This window comes from Peromyscus californicus, unplaced genomic scaffold, assembly GCF_007827085.1.
Source record: "Peromyscus californicus insignis strain IS unplaced genomic scaffold, ASM782708v3 Scaffold_7__1_contigs__length_154581171, whole genome shotgun sequence".
In the NCBI taxonomy this organism is placed as follows: Eukaryota; Metazoa; Chordata; class Mammalia; order Rodentia; family Cricetidae; genus Peromyscus; species Peromyscus californicus.
In genome coordinates this window covers 93,713,896-93,730,989 of record NW_026294595.1, presented here as the reverse complement: position 1 = coordinate 93,730,989, position 17,094 = coordinate 93,713,896, and the positions used below count along the sequence as shown (strand labels likewise).

Genomic DNA, 17,094 nt, shown 5'->3' with positions numbered 1-17,094 from the left:
CCTGCATGTACTTCTGTGTACCATGTGCATGTCTGGTGTCTGTGGAAGTTAGAAGAGGATATTGGATTCCTTGAGAATAGTTATAGAGGTTGTGAACCGCCATGTGGGTGCTAGGAACTGAAGCTGGGTCTTCAAGAGGAGCAAGTGCTGTTAACCACTACGTAGCTCTATTGCCTAGATGAGCTTTGGCTTCATGAGTATTAGGATTACGGGTGTGTATGATCATATCCATCGTATTTATTATTTATTATTCGTGTGTGGTCTTGCATGCATAGGACTTTAGTGTGTGTGTAGGTCAGAGGACCACTTTTAGGAATTACATTTCTTTTTCCATTTTGGCTTGTAGAGATTGAGTTCATATGGCCAGACTTGAGTGACAAGCACCTTTACCCACTGAGTCATCTCACTGATTGCCAGTTTATTTTATTTTTTAGTAGAAAACCTGAGAGAAAGCACCGTGTATTTTAGGTTGTCTATTTGAAATAGAGTCTGGCTAGGTAATCTCTGATGACCTCAAACTTATGATTCTCCTGCCTCAGCTTGCTCAGTTTTAGGATTACAGGCATGTAACACCTGGATGCTTTAACATTGGTAAAAGCTCAATCCTCATCTTCTCATTATCTCAATCTTCTTTGGGTTTGTTTCTGTAATTTTTCACATTAGTTTTCAGTGTTACTTTTCGAACGTTTGATTATTATTGCTCAATCCTGTGTCAGAGTGTATAGTAAAATTTCTACAGATATTGTAGACGTACTCTTTTCTTCCACATAGGAGATATATATAGATATATATATATCTATATATAGATATATCTATATATCTATATATAGATATATATAGATATATAGATATATATAGGCAGGGAAGGTTGATTTGTTTTTAAGGTAGTATCACTTAGCCGGGCGGTGGTGGCACACACCTTTAATCCCAGCACTTGGGAGGCAGAGGCAGGCAGATCTTTGTGAGTTCAAGGCCAGCCTGGTCTACAGAGAGAGATCCAGGAAAGGCGCAAAACTACACAGAGAAACCCTGTCTCGAAAAATCAAAAAAAAAAAAAAAGATAGTATCACTTGCAGCCCAGGCTGGCCTCAGATTCACTCTGTAATTGAGAATGACTAGTTTTGATTCTTCTGCCTCCACTTTCCATGCCCTGGCTTCATGTGTGCTAGGCAAGCTGTCTTAGTACCTATATGTCCAGCATTTATTTATTGTTTGTTTGTTTGTCTGTCTACTTATTTATTTTTCCCTACTAGTATTGTTGCCCCTCTGGCACATAAGTAATTCAGTGTTTTCTTAATTTAATCAGAGCATGAGATAATTCAAGGATTTTAATACTCATACATAATCCTTGAGTTATAGTTTAGAGCCAGGAGTGTGAGTAGTTAAGTTACCAGAATACGCCGACTTGAACTATAGTTTGTTTGTTTGTGTGTTTATCCTTGGCTCTACATCTCTTTTTTTTAATTTTTTAGATTTATTCTCTTTTATTTTATTTTGGTTTGGTTTGGTTTTGGCTTTTTGAGGCAGGATTTCTTTGTGTATCCTTGGCTGTCCTGGATCTAGCTCTGTAAATCAGGCTGGCCTTGAACTCACAGAGATCCTCCTGCCACTGCCTCCTGAGTGCCAGGATTAAAGGTGTGCGCCACTACCACCTGGCTATTAATTTCATTTTATGTGTGTTTTACCTCCATGTATGTGTTTACTCTCAGAGGTCAGAAGAGAGTATTGGATCACTTGGAATTGGAGTTGTTGATGGTTGTGACCCACCATGTGGGTGCTGGGAACTTAACCTAAGTCCTCCACAGTAGTAACAGGAGCTGTCTCTCTAGCTCCCCTACATGTCCTTTTAAAAAATCTCTGCTAAGCTTTTTATTCTCTCAGCTGGAACTTTTGGAATCTATCAGTGCTGCATAGAGAAAGTATACCACATGCTAATAGGCTTTACCACTTTTTCTGGTCCTTGGCTCTGTAATTTTCCATTGCTTCAGTATCTCTGATATTTTAAAAAAGATACATTGTGTATGTGTTTCTATTTGGTTAGTAGAATTGGTAAAGCAATGCCCCTTTTATTAGTTTTTTTATTAAATCATTCAGAATAACATTTATTGATAATGTTTACAGTTTATTACCAAAGAAAATAATGTATGTATTGATCCATTTTCCAGGTGCTACCATATTGGGGAAATCCTCATGATAGAAAAGTCATCCGGAGATTCTGGAGTCAGGTAACTTCAGTTTCTCTCTCTGTCTCCCCCTTCCCTTTCCTCCTCCCCGTTCCTCTCTCCCTCCCCCCCTCTTCTCTCTCAGTTCTCTTTGATTTGAATAAGTCCTCATGTTTATAAAATCTACATTTCTGGATATGGGACAAATATATTTTTCTTTAGATACATTGTTTTTCCTGTACAGGCAGTCATTTTTACTTATAGTCCAGTATGAAGAAAGACCTTTTTTCTTTAAGATTTACTTTTTTAAAAAATTTATGTGAGGCTGTGTGTGGTGGAGGTGGAGATCCTTCTGCCTCTGTCTCGCCAGTGCTGGGATTAAAGGTTGCACTACTACACTAGGCTTCCTTTTTTACCTTATTGAGAATGGTTATGTTGCCTAGAGAGATGGTTCAGTGCGTGCCATGCCAGCTTGATGATATTTGTTCAGTCCCTGAAACCAACAGTGGGAGGGCAGAGCCAACTCTGGAAAATTGTTGTTTGACCTCCACGTGGATATGTGCTTATTCCTATTTATACATACAGACATTGAAAATACTTGTTTGACAATGTTTACATATCATTTTCCATATTTCCCCTCTTACATTTGTAGAAGACCTTGTATACTCAGGATGCCCCCTTCCATGTGGTCATCACTAGCTACCAGCTGGTAGTACAGGATGTCAAGTATTTCCAGCGGGTCAAATGGCAGTACATGGTACTGGATGAAGCTCAGGCGCTGAAGAGTAGTTCCAGGTAACATGCATATTAGAAACTAGCCTTCATGGGTGGGAGTCTCCACATAGAATCAGCAAAGGCCAAAAATTTCAGAATATAACATAGCATGGTTTGTGCCTCAATAGTTTGCCTGACCAGAATGCAGAAATTCTTACTTGATGTATTTTTCTTTGACACTCAAATATCATGCTTAGAATATATAGATTTTTCTCAATCTCTTCAGTTTTGACTTTTGTTGCTAAGGAAAATTCTATAGGAAAAGGGAACTTGGCCTTTTCTGTGGGATTACTTTATACAAGAATTCCAAGCAGCAAGTAGAATGTTACTCAAGGGGCATTAGAGATTATCACTTTTTTATCACCCTCCCCCCCAGTTGCATGGTTATTAGACCTCAAAAAGTCTTTTTATTTTAAGTTACATGTGTAAAGATTCTCAAACTAAAATAGAATAGTGCTTGGCTATATAATTTTACTTGGTGAACCTGCAGAACTTCTCTTAGAAGTCCATGGAATGGGCAAGTGGAAAGTCCCAGTCTGTGGAGGGCATTGTTGTTGAGGAAGGACCTGCCTGTGGCTAAGAGGAGTGAAGACTTCTCTTCCAGCCAGCACTTATTTCATTGCTCCACCAGATGAGCTGAGAAGGCAAAGATTAATACTTTTGACACTTTGTGTTTCGGATAAGTGGTTTCTAAGTAACTGCCTTATGGGGTGTGTGTGTGTGTGTGTGTGTGTGTGTTTTAAAGGCAAGAACAGCAGGAGAAGATAAAGCTAGAAAGGTCACCCACTTCACCTGTTTGAGGGGTTTTTTTTTCTAAGCATTCATACCATTGGTATTGATGAGTCTCAGTTCTGGGATTTTTATCTTCATCTTTGTTAAAATATATTTTTATTGTGTGCATGATACAGTATATGATTCTTAAGTTGTTTGAAAAGTATTTTTAGAAATATTGACTCAAGATAATTACAGAAAGACTTATTGCCAACTTGGAATTTGTAACTCATTTTCTTGAACAGTGTTCGTTGGAAGATTCTCTTACAATTCCAGTGTCGGAATCGGCTTTTGTTAACTGGAACCCCCATTCAGAATACCATGGCAGAGGTAGGCACTAATCAGGATCACCGTTTATATCTTCTTAAGACCCCTGTAGCCACGATGGCCTCCTACCATTCTGTACAAATGATATTCACTGCCATAGAAGACTTTGAGTCTTCCTAAGTATCTTGTCGGCACCATTCTCACTTTCTTACTCTTTGTTAATTACAGTGTCCCTTTTTGTTTCTTTAATGAATATTGAGCACATTAGGAAATGTTGCTCATCTAATACGGGTAAGTTTTTACTCTAGAATCAGAAGCTAATATTCTCTAAAACCAAGCTGAGGACGGAACCCAGGGCCTTGTGCTTGCTAGGCAAGCGCTCTACCACTGAGCTAAATCCCCAACCCCGATTCTTTTTTAGAATCATCGTATTTAACATTTTGTAGACAATACATTCACTGTTAACTGCTTGTTTTTGCCTATATAATATGGAAACTCATAAATAGGGTAGAAATGAATGGCTCTGGCTATGTTCCCATAAAACTTCATTCATGAAAGTACATAGTCAACCAGTAGCCTCACAGGCTGTAATTCTGTGGCTCCTTCTTTAGGGTTATTGACAGCTAGTTATACTACAACAAAACTGTGTTCAGCTATGGAATCAGCTTTTTGACTGTCGTCTTTAAAAATGCCATCTATACTACTACAAAAGCTGAGCAGTATTTATATTATTAAGCTTTTAGTTTTCGATTACTTGAGAAGTCATAATTTTTTGTTACAACACCTAATCGTAGCGGGTTCATTGAGCAAGTGTTTAGATTCATTTATTCTTTCTGCCTCACGTACATGCGTTCATTTGTTACTTCATTCCCCAAACCTTAATCTGTAGTCACATAGCATCATTTTATGACACTATTATCTGTTTAATATTTTTCCTTTGTTTGAAGCTCTGGGCTCTGCTGCATTTCATTATGCCAACATTATTTGATTCACACGAAGAATTTAATGAATGGTTTTCCAAGGACATTGAAAGTCATGCTGAAAACAAATCTGCTATTGATGAGAGTAAGTACTACTATGCCTTTCTCTTTTGTGTGTGGAATTTTAAGATTCTGTGACCCAGGTTTCACACTATGGCCTAGACTGTCCTGGAATTCGCTATGAAGTTGGGCTTCAAACTTAGACATTTCCTGTTTCAGTTTCCCAAGTGCTGGGATTACAGGTGTGAGCCACCACATCTGGATCTGAACTTTGTTTTCAATATATTAGTATGGGCAACCATGTACTTAGGATTTCTTTATTTTTTCTTTTAATTTTACTTAGTATTGGGTGGGAGGGTGCATGCCACGGTGAGCTTGTGGAGGTCAGAGGGCAACTGTGGAGTTGTTCTCTTCTTCATTTTACCTTTGTATGGGTTCTGGAGATCAAACTCAGGTTTACCAGGCTTGCTTGGCAAGCATCTTCATCCAATGAGCCATTTTATGAGCCCTAGGATTTGTTTCTGTTGCAGACCTTTTTTTTTTTTGGTTTGCTTTGGTGCCTGTCCTGGATCTCGCTCTGTAGACCAAGCTGGCCTAGAACTCACAGAGATCTGCCTGGCTTCACCTCCCAAGTGCTGGGATTAAAGGCATATGACACCACCGCCCAGCTCTGTTGCAGACATTTTTAACCTGGCTTGTCAAAATAGTTTTGTACTATTTGCCTAGTATTGAGAACATGCCAAGTTGCTTATTGTGTAAACATAACTTCACATCTACTAATTGTAAGAATAATTAAGTAGGGTCTGGAGAGATGGCTCAGTGAGCACTGAGTTTTCCAGAGGATCCAGGTTCAATTTCCAATACCCACATGGCAGCTCCCAGCATATGTTACTCCAGTCACTTGGGATATGACACCGTCTCGTGACCACATTAAGCACTGCATACGCACATGGTGCTCAGACTTGCATGTAGTAAAATAAATTCTTCAAGTGATTTGAAGAAGTTGTTAATTTTTTGACATTTCTTTAGAGATAATTTTGGGCAAACACTGTGACCTAGTTTGGGGAGAAAGGGTTCTTTTGGGTTACACATCCCAATCTTAGACCATCCTAGAAGTTAGAACAGGAGCAGAAGCAGGGAGCTTGAAGCAGAGACCATGGAAGAAAACTGCTTTCTGGCTTGCTTCCATGGGTTGTTCAGCCTGCTTTCTTGTACTACTCAGGACTACCTGCCCAGGGGTGGCACTGCCCACAGTTGACTGGGTCCTCCTGAATTAATTAGGCAGAGACAGGCAGATTTCTGTGAGTTCGGGGTTAGCCTGGTCTACAGAATGAGTTCCAGGACAGCTAGCGTTACATAGTGAGACCCCGTCCCAGAAAAAACAAACACACGCACCCACGGAAAGAAAATGCCTCCCAGGCTTGTCCAATCAAGTCTGATGGGAACGAATTCCTCAGTTGAAGTTCGATCTTCCCAGGTGTCTCCATTGTGTCAAATTGACAAAATAACTAGTACACACTGGGAGTCTTTTCTAGCTTTCTTTAGATCTTTGTGAAAACCTTTTTATTGATACAGTTTTCCAGATATGCTCTGAAAGTAGTTTCTATGTAAATAGAGCCTAAACAAGATGCTTGTTCTTCTTCTTTGAAGTTTCATCCTTCCAGAAAATCATTGAGCCCAGTGGCACTTGGAGGGTTTGGAGGGAGGAACATGATGTTTACTTTGACTGTCTTATATCAGTGTACCGTGTATTATTTGTGGACTTCCTGTTTCAGATCAACTCTCTCGCTTACACATGATCCTGAAACCATTTATGCTGAGAAGAATCAAAAAAGATGTAGAAAATGAATTGTCTGACAAGGTAAGAAATAAAATCTTATTTTTAATGAGTTTGAGCCTCAGGTGGTACCAACTTAGGGTTCTTGGCAGGAAATTTCCTTGGCATATATTTATATGAAAGGTAATTAATTTGATTGAGATATTTGAACTTGAATGGTCACAGGGGACCTAAGCAAGGCAAATAACATTCTTTTCCTTTTGTTACCCACCTACCCGAATTTGGGTTTGTTTTGTTTTATTTTTATATAAGGTCTTACACTGTAAGCTAGGCTGGCCTGGAACTGATGTAGAATAGGGTGATCTCAAACTCTGAACAGTCCTGCCTTACCCTTTTGGCTGCCTGCTGAGATTATATGCATGAGCCCTCATGCCTAGCTGTACTTTTATTGAGAATTTGAACCATTACAAAAACAGAATAATGTCATGACTCCACTTGTACCCATGGTACAGCATCAGCAGTGATTAATGACCATTCCTAACCTTTGGTGTACTCTAAAACAAGTCTCACAATTATTTTATTTCAAAATAGTTTCATGCGGGTGGAGAGATGGCTGAGTGGTTAAGAGCACTGGTTGCTCTTGCAGAGGACCCGGGTTCAATTCCCACCACCCACATGGCAGTTCACAATTGTCTGTAACTTAAGTTCTGGGGGATCCGCATGTCTCTTCCCCAGCGCCTCCCCCCACCCCAATATATACAGGCAAAATACCAGTGCACCTTAAATGAATAAATAAATCTTTTAGAAAAGTTTCATGTGGCCGGGCGGTGGTGGAACATGCCTTTAATCCCAGCACTTGGGAGGCAGAGCCAGGCGGATCTTTGTGAGTTTGAGGCCAGCCTTGGCTATAGAGTGAGTTCCTGGAAAGGTTCCAAAGCTATACAGAGAAACCCTGTCTCAAAAACCCAAAAAAAGGAAAAAAGAAATTTCATGTGTATCTCTCAGTGATTTTATTTTCCTTGGAGACAAAGTCTCACTGTAGACCAGTCTGAGGCTAGCCCCAGAGCACAGAGGTTCTCTTGCATCTTCCTCCCAGGGACTGCGCCTAAATTGTGTACCTCCATGCTCTGTAGATTTGTTGTTTTTTTTTTTAAATTAGGTATTATTATCTTTGCCAACTGAATGAATGATAATACTGTTAACCAATTTAGTAAGTCATAGAAGAGGTCTCTTTCCCCTTGTCCTACCACTCATGTGCTTGTTGTAGACTGAGTAGTCCTTTCACAGTTGGTACTTGAAGATATGGACATGAGATATTTGGAAATGTAGTTTTGTAAATTACTGTGAAGGGTGATAGTTGGTGCTGTAAGAAGTGGAAAAGAGGATTCAGAGGGGATATCTAGTGTGTGTGACAAGTGGGGCAAGGAAACATTGTTTTATTTAAGTTTATACTGATTTTTTTTTTTTTAAGATTGAGATTCTAATGTACTGTCAATTGACCAGCCGACAAAAGCTCTTATATCAGGCACTGAAGAATAAAATTTCCATTGAAGACTTACTGCAGTCTTCTATGGGCTCTACTCAGCAAGCACAGACCACCACCAGCAGCCTCATGAATCTCGTCATGCAGTTCAGGAAGGTAAGGCTTAGGTCGTTTGCTCTGTGGGTTTTGTTAACCTGCTTTGTGGAGAGGGCTCCAGGCTTGATGCCAGATAGACCTCTAGAGATGAAAATGGGAAGGTAAATATTCATGAAGTTTAATACTCAGCAATGATGTCTGCAAATGACAATGTTGTCCTGCCATTTCCCTTCACCTTAGGTGTGTAACCACCCAGAGTTATTTGAACGGCAAGAAACTTGGTCTCCATTTCATATTTCCCTAAAGCCATATGAAATTTCTAAGTTTATCTATCGTCATGGACAGATCAGGGTCTTCAACCATTCACGAGATAGGTGAGCACATATTGATACCGGTTGATGCTGAGTGCTTTTATAATTTGGCTCAAGGGGCACATATATTATTTAGTAGTGTCAGGGATTGAACCCACCCTCATGCTTATGTCGTAGACAACGTGCTATAGTGCTGTGTCCTTAGTGGAGTAGATGAGTTTAGTGTTGACTGTGTGAGCTTCCTGTAAAGAGATATGTAAACCAATAGTGAACAACTACTGATTGCTCTTATGATGGGAGTTGGAGCACTATTAAGGCTTGCATTAGATGGCCTTAAATGCCTTAGCCATTTTTAAATCGGAATATGTACCTATGTACAAATGTGTATTTGCACCAAAAGTCAACAGTAAATTTACTAGAAATGTCCTGGTATACTTAAATTATGTTAAAGTGACTTAGAATCACACTTAATGCAGAACTGAATTGATTGCTTTTTAATTAAATTTATTCTCTTGATAGAGTCTGCAGGAATAAATTTGGTAAAGTTGAATTAGTCACTAAACTAGTACGCTAGAGACCATTTCATTCAGAAACTTGGTGTGTGGTCCATCTTATACCTCTAAGTTAGGATAGTTCTGGATTTCAGACTTTTTATTGTACTCTTAAATGGATGTCTGTATGCCAGCATTTGAAAGCTGTGGACTTTGAAAGTTCAAAGTTTTCGTTATAAAAATATTCATCAACATGACCTGATGAAAGTAAAATTGAAGGTCATTTAACAGATTTGAGCAAGAGAAATGGACCAGAGTTGTCCTTTTTGTTCAGACTAGAGTTGAGAGTCTGTGAAGTGAGGAGAGAGTTACATTATTGTAACAGTTTTGTATTTTCTAGCATTTGTGTCATGATTTGCATAGTAATATGACAAACTTACGTGCAGAAATAGTCTTAAAAGATTTTCCTTAATTTGGAGCTTCTAGGTTAGTTAACTTCCCAGTGTTTGTACTCCCCTTCAGATTTATTTTAATTACTTGCTCTACAGGTGGTTAAAGGTTCTTCTTTCTCCATTTGCACCAGACTATATCCAGCAGTCTCTCTTCCACAGAAAAGGTAGGAGTTTTGATCTTTGAAAGGAGTGTCGGGATTTACCAGGATGGTCTTTGTTTTGCCTGTGACTGTAGTGTTTTGACTTTAATTTCGGATGTCTTGATAAATTGCTAAATTAGTGGCTAGGGAGCGGCTTTGACTATGGAACATTAGCATTTGCCACACTAGTGTGAGGGCTAACTAGAGTACAGAACTCCAGATCCCAGGTAAGTGCTGGCTGGGAGTGGTAGCCCTCCTGCAATCCTAGCACATAGGTAGAAGAGACAGGATCCCTAAAGTAGCTGGCTAGCTAAACTGGTCAAATCAAGGAACACCTTGTTCAGGCAGAGACCTTGCCTCAAAAGATAGAAAGGCACCAAGGAAGGTACCTTTGCACATGCAATTTGCCCACACTCACGTGAACTTGTATACACACATGCTTTCGTACCACTCAAACGAAAGATTAAAAAAAAAAAATTTACAAGTTGTTTATCTTCATCTATAATTTCTGTAATTCTTATTTTATTTTATGTGTGTGTTTGTTTTATTAGAGAAGACAGGGTTTCTCTATCTAACCCTGGCTGTCCTGGAACTCACTATGTAGAAAAGGCTGGCCTTTAACTCAGTGATCTGCCTGCCTCTGCCTCCCGTGTGCTGGGATCAAAGGCATGAGTCACTGTGAAGACCTACTTTCTGTTATTTGTAGATATACCAGGAAGCAGTACAAAATAGTCAGAGTGACTTTCTCCGTTTTATACCTCCCTGTCTCTTAGGACTTTCTCTTCCTTAAAGCCAGGTCCAGTGGCTCACCTCTAATCTCAGTACTCAGGAGACCGAAGCCATGAGTTTGAAGCCAGTCTGGCCTAGTATGAGAACTTAAAAAAAAAAAGAAGAATTGGCCTGGGCATGATAGAGTGCTTGCTTAACATGCACAAAGCTCTTAGTTCAATCCCTAACACCTAATAAACCAGGCTTGGTGGCACATATCTGTAATCCCTTCATTCAGGAGAGAGAGTCAGGAAGATCAGAAGTTCAGAGTCATCCTTGAGTACATAACAAGTTTGAGACTCCCCCCTTGGGCTATATGAGAACTTATCTCAAAACAGAATTTCTTACACTTGAAATTTGACATTAATGCTTTTATTGAGAATTCCTTTCTTCTTTCTTATCCTAAGCTGCTTGACCTTGAGCATTGTCCAAAATATTAAGGCGAAAGTTCAGAACCTTTCTCTTCTGTTCTGTCCTTTCCTTTTTCTTCAAATCATAGAAATTCACCAGAGGCCAAACCCCCCAAAGGTGACTGATGAGCCATCTGCACTCCATCCCGTATGTGCTGTACTTGACAGGTACGGCTTCTGTCTGTGGCTATAGTACACAAACATGACATCCTGGCTGGATCAGAGTCTTTGCCGTTTGTTTTTAAGAACTAAACAAGTCAGCAGGTTGAGTATTGTCTCGTGGTTTGCTAGCGGGCTCAGCATTGTTCTTTGATTTTCCAGGTATTAATGAAGGAAGCTGTTTTTCTTTCCTTCGATTTATTGATGTCTCGCCAGCAGAAATGGCAAACCTCATGCTTCAGGGACTTTTGGCCAGGTGAGAAGTTTGCGTACTGTGTTAGAAGAGCAGTTGGGAATAGGCAGGGACAAAAATGAAGTACTGCGAAATTAAATATTTAATATTAGGCCATTTGAGCCTCTATTTTTTTCCCTTTTGATAATTTTTTTATGAGCTAGGGATGGTGGTGATACATGCCTATAATCCCAGCACTTAGAAAGCTGAGGCAAGGGGATTGGGTGTTGGAAGCAGCGTGTGCTACATGAAACCTTGTCCCACCCCCGAATAGAAAAGAATTATTATAATCCTTTTTTTTTTGTGTGTGTGTGTGTGTAGGTAGGTGCATATAGATATGCTTACTATTACCTCAAGCATTCTGGAAAATTTAGCTGTGTGTTTTTATTCTTTACAAAATGACTTTCACAGATTTTTATTACATTGTTTTTAATATATAATATATATATAGGCGTACACCGCCACCACCACCCAGCATATATATATATTTTTATATTCGTATTTCCTGGGTCTGGAGTTACAGACAGGTGTGAGCTGCCATGTGGGTGTTGGGAATTGAACCTGGGTCCTGTGGAAGAGCAGCCAGTGCTCTTAACTGCTGAGCCATCTCTCTAGCCCCTATTATATTGTTTTTAATGAAATAGATAATTCATTAGGAATGACTGTCTTCCTGATAAGATAGTTTTTAATGGTAAAAGTTTTTGAAGTTGAGATAAATGTTTCTGAGTACTTTTCTTATTTATTTGCTTTTTATTATAGCTGTATAGAGCATTTTACTTTAAAAACAAATCATGTAAAGGAATATATAGAACAAAAGTATGTAATGACTTTATCTGAAGGTCAGAAAGAATTGCTTCCTAAATGCTCAAGATTTGCAAATGATGTATGATAATGAGATAGGTCCTTATTGTGAGCTGCCAAATTTCCTAAGAGCACTGAGTGAACCTATCTCTGTGGTTTGTTTCAGGTGGTTAGCTCTTTTCCTGTCTCTGAAAGCCTCCTACAGGCTCCATCAGCTGCGCTCTTGGGGAGAGCCAGACAGGGAGAACCATCAAAGATATCTGAGAAATAAGGATTTTCTTCTTGGAGTTGATTTTCCACTTTCCTTCCCTAACCTTTGCAGCTGCCCTTTGTTGAAGGTAAGGAGTTATATGTGCTTAAATTGTCTACTTAGTGCCCTCACTTCTTTTTTCTTTGCGTTAGTAAGAATAAATGGTGTTCTCAAGAACCCCAGTGTTCACCCAGGCAGTGATGGTGCACACCTTTAATCCCAGCACTCTGGTGGCAGAGGCAGGCAGATCTCCCTGAGTTCAAGGCCAGCCTGGTCTACAGAATGAGTTCTAGGACAGCCAAGACTACACAGAGAAACCCTGTCTCAAACAACAAAAAGCAAACAAACAAGAACCTCAGTGTTCTGAGGGGGTCTGTACCATGTATTGAGTTACACCTATATTGTATGTCTATTTTTCCTGTGTAAATGTTTTGTTTATAACTTCGTTGTGATGAAGAGCGGCTTGGCTTGCTCTTTTTTAATTCTTCGTTTATCCTTTATGTGTATGGGCGTTTTGCCTGCATGTACTCCTGTGCAGCCTGGGAGGCTAAGGCAAAAGTTTACACGTTCAGAGCCAGCTTGAGTCTCTCTTCCTGGCCTGCTTATGTTCACTTGAGGCTTGCATGGTGCCAAGAGACTCTTTAGCAAAGCTTTGCTTTATTACTACTGTGTGTATATTGTGGTTCTGGCAGCCAGACTGCTCGTGCTGGGGGGATGAGGAGGCAGTCAAGAGCATGAACACAGAACAAGAGACTAGCTAAAGCTGTAACTTGTTAAAACCAAGTAACCACCATTCCATCAGTGAGATCACTGTTTTCTTTAAATAAAATGATGGCCAAAATAGACTAAAGAAATAATGTTGCTAGTTGTATGTCCACTGATCCTACCCTCCTACCCTGCTTCCCTTGCATTGATTATAAACAGTAAAGTATTTGAGGAGTTGTCAGGATTTCTGTAAAGCAAAGGTTACATATTGAATATTTTAAACTAATGAGCTTTTTTTTTTAAATCTAGAATTAGATATAAATTATCTTGACTTACAGACTTCCAATAAAATACCTAATATATATGACAGTATATTCTCATGTGGGAATTTCCACCCAGGAATAGAATTACTGCTAGATAGACTTTTTCCAGAAAGGGACTGATGGGGTTTTTATTTATTTTTGGTTTTTTTGAAGGGGGGAGTTGTTTGTTTTTCCATTCAAGGTATCTCTGTTCTGGAACTTGTTCTATAGACCAGGCTGGCCTTGAACTCAGAGATCCTCCTGCCTCTGTCTCCCAAGTGCTGGGATTAAAGGTGTATGCCTCCATGCCTGGCCTGATATTTTATTAAGATTCCTTATGATGAGTTTTGGCATCTCTTCCATTAAAAACATTTTTTAAAATTTTAATTTATTTGTATATTTTGCCTGCATGTACATTTGAATACCACATTTATGTAGTACTGATGGAGGCCAGAAGAGGGCATCACACCCCCTGAGACTGAAGTTACAGACAGTTATGAGCCTCTGAATTGAACCCAGGTCCTCCGGAAGAGCAGAGTAGCTGGAGCTTTTAACTATTGAGCTTCCTCTCCAGCTCCTTGTATCCCTTTCTTTTTTTTTTTTTTTTTTTTTTTTTGGTTTTTTTCGAGACAGGGTTTCTCTGTGTAGCTTTGCGCCTTTCCTGGAACTCGCTTTGGAGACCAGGCTGGCCTCGAACTCACAGAGATCCGCCTGGCTCTGCCTCCCGAGTGCTGGGATTAAAGGCGTGCGCCACCACCGCCCGGCTTGTATCCCTTTCTTAATAACTACATTGTTGGAAGGAAGAAGTTGGAGAAAATGTTCATTCCCTTGTGTATTCTATGAATGTAATAAAAGATTTCTGCTGAGTTTTGCTCTTGGAGAATATTCAGAATGAAGATGACTTAGAGATAGAGATAGTGTTTGGTTACTGTTGTTTAGAAGTCAGTAAATGTTCAAATGCCATTAAGTTATCTGTTGATGTTATGTCAACTGCTTGTCCAGAGATGATCTGAATGCCAGTGGGTATCCCAACTACCAGTCCTGAACTACTCCTGAAGTAAGCAGAGATCGTGGGCCTGTGCCTGTCTGGTCTCCTCTCTAGCTCAGGAGGATAAGAGGACTTACTGTTTATGTCGGAAGTATACTTTTGAGAAATCAAGAAAACAACAAACAATACAAAACAACCTAGAGCTTCTGTTTTGTTTTTGTTTTTGTTTTTGTTTTTTTGAGACAGGATTTCTCTGTGTAGCTTTGGAGCCTATCCTGGAACTCACTCTGTAGACCAGGCACAGAGATCTGCCTGCCTCTGCCTCGGAGTGCTGGGATTAAAGGCGTGCCGCCACGTCTGGCCCTAGAAGTTCATTTTTAACCCTTGTCTGTACATTAGTAATAAGCCTCAGGGGTAGTGTACCTAGCTAGTCAGCATTTATTAGTACAGGCTGACAGCTGAATAATTTTCATATTAATCATTCGGGTGATAATAGATAAAAATGTAAAGAGACAAGTGAACTTTATTCCAGAGACCAGCCAGCTAAAGAACACAGATGCTATTAAAAGATTAGTGGTCTTTGGTGGGGGTTAAAAGGACCTTAGCATCTACAGAAAAGGCAAAACATGTCAGAGCTGCGTGGGCCTAAGCTTGTCAAAGCTCTGTGTGCCTACCATTGTACTAAAGTGATTAGGAACCACTGAGGGAACAGATGGGTGTGGTGTGTTCCCCTGCAATCGCAGCTTTTGGGAGGCTCAGTCAAGAGGACTGCAGATTGAGACCACCTAGAACATGAGTGAGAATGCTGGGTGCACACAGGCCAACCCCTGCAATAATAAAGAAATACACTAATTGTTCTCTGTAGTGGAACCCAGGACCTTATTGGTAGTAGGCAAGCACTCTGTCTATCTCTCAGCTACATCTTTAGTCCCTGATACTATAATTGAAGAATTTACATTATTTTGAAATAATAATGTTGCTCAGGTTAGCTTAGACCTCATTATGTAGCCAAGAATGTAGACCTTGAACATCTAATCTTCCTCTAAACCCAGCCCTTACTCAGTGCTTCATGTTGAATTTAAGTCCTCATGCATGCTAGGATAAGCATTACACCTACTTAGCAATATCCCCAACCCAGTTGTTAGTGCTTCGATTTTATTATTATTTTTTTTCTAGAAAACTCTTTTTTTCCAATTAATTTATTTCTGTGTGTATGGGTATTTTGCCTGCATGTTTGTCTATGAACCAAGTGTGTATATGGTACCTGAGGAGACCAGAAGAGAGTGTTGGATTGCCTGGAGTTGGAGTTAAAGATGCTGTGAGCCATCCTGACTGTCCTAGAACTTCCTCTGTAGACCAGGCTGACCTCAAACTCACAGAGATCTACCTACCTCTGCCTCCCGAGTGCTGGGATTGGTTAAAGGCTTGCCCTAACACTGTCCAATCTCAGTTAACATTTCTAATTAGTTGTCCAATGGAGGCTAAAAAGAGACTATTTCCTGTTCATGAACACTTGTATTCCTGTCTCTGTGTAAATAAGAAAAATAATCAGAATGGTGGTGCATGTCTGTGATCTTCTTAGCACTTGAGAAACAGTGACAGGAGCATTGCCACAAGCTTTGAGACCACTCATCTACCTAGTGAGTTGTGTAGACCAGATATGGTTGCATAGTGCAATTCTGTCTCAAAAGAATCACTGTTTGCAGGGTGTGGTGGTGCACACCTTTGATCCAGCACTCAGGAGGCAGAGGCAGGTAGAGCTCCCGTGAATTGAAGGCTAGCCTGGTCCATCAAAGGCTACATAGTATGACACTGTCTCAAGAAGAACCAACTTTGTTAGAACTACATGACACTATTAGCACTTGATTCTACACTGTCTTAAGGGAAATCTTACAAGAAACTAGTCTTAATCATTGTAATTTGAGTTTGCATTCATAGTCATAACAAACCAGCTAGCTACCTAGCACACATAGTATTTCTCTTCTGGAAGTGAAATTAGAAATGACACTTGATTTTGTATACTAATAAAACCACATTTTTAAATTAACATGAGCCTTAACTATGTATTACACATTTGGTTCTGATTAAAGGTTATTTAGAATTAATAGTATTGACCAGGAAAAACGTTCATTAAGTTGGATATTCAGTGTGTGACACATTTTCTGTTCTGCTTCATTAACACTTTTTTTTGTTTTAAGTCTCTTGTTTTCAGCAGCCACTGTAAAGCAGTGAGTGGCTACTCAGATCAGGTCGTCCATCAACGGAGATCAGCTACCTCCTCGCTTCGTTGCTGCCTGCTCACTGAGCTGCCATCTTTTTTGTGTGTGGCCAGTCCACGAGTAAGTCTCACAGGAGGGAAGAACAGAAACAGTTAATATTGTTTAAAAAAAACAAAAAAAAAACCAGTACTCGGGGTAGTTTCTAAGCTGTTTGGATCTTCAAAACATACCAATTCTAGTTTGTAAAAGGAAAGGAGCTGGGCATGGTTATTCACTTGTGATCCCAAGACATGGGAGGCTTGAGAGTTCAAGGCAAGACTGAATTATACTGAGACCTATTTCAAAAGAAAATTTAAGAGCAGGAGAACATCCATGATCCTGTCTTTTCCAAGATAGTACTTCACCTTGAAATGTAGAGATTTTAGAATTACTGTATGTTGGTGGTTGCTACTTTTGATTAAGTCAGAGGCTATAAACTGTAATGTGCAAGCCATCTGTCAGGAAGATCAGTACCCAGACAGCAGGGCCAGGAGAAAAGCCATAGTTACCTGCTTTG

The 17,094-nt window shown here is 39.8% G+C and overlaps 1 protein-coding gene across 3 annotated transcripts in view; it reads left to right on the top strand.

Moving 5' to 3' along the window:
• Ino80 (INO80 complex ATPase subunit) overlaps window positions 1–17,094 on the top strand; it is a 108,044-nt gene that overhangs the window by 37,530 nt on the left and 53,420 nt on the right. For all 3 annotated transcript variants that reach the window (XM_052726717.1, XM_052726716.1, XM_052726718.1), the window contains 11 exons: window positions 2,166–2,225; window positions 2,815–2,957; window positions 3,953–4,037; window positions 4,922–5,039; window positions 6,730–6,815; window positions 8,203–8,370; window positions 8,551–8,684; window positions 9,661–9,728; window positions 11,204–11,297; window positions 12,241–12,412; window positions 16,518–16,658. In XM_052726717.1, coding sequence (XP_052582677.1) covers window positions 2,166–2,225; window positions 2,815–2,957; window positions 3,953–4,037; window positions 4,922–5,039; window positions 6,730–6,815; window positions 8,203–8,370; window positions 8,551–8,684; window positions 9,661–9,728; window positions 11,204–11,297; window positions 12,241–12,412; window positions 16,518–16,658 — 1,269 coding nt within the window. The remainder of the gene's footprint in view (window positions 1–2,165; window positions 2,226–2,814; window positions 2,958–3,952; window positions 4,038–4,921; window positions 5,040–6,729; window positions 6,816–8,202; window positions 8,371–8,550; window positions 8,685–9,660; window positions 9,729–11,203; window positions 11,298–12,240; window positions 12,413–16,517; window positions 16,659–17,094) is intronic.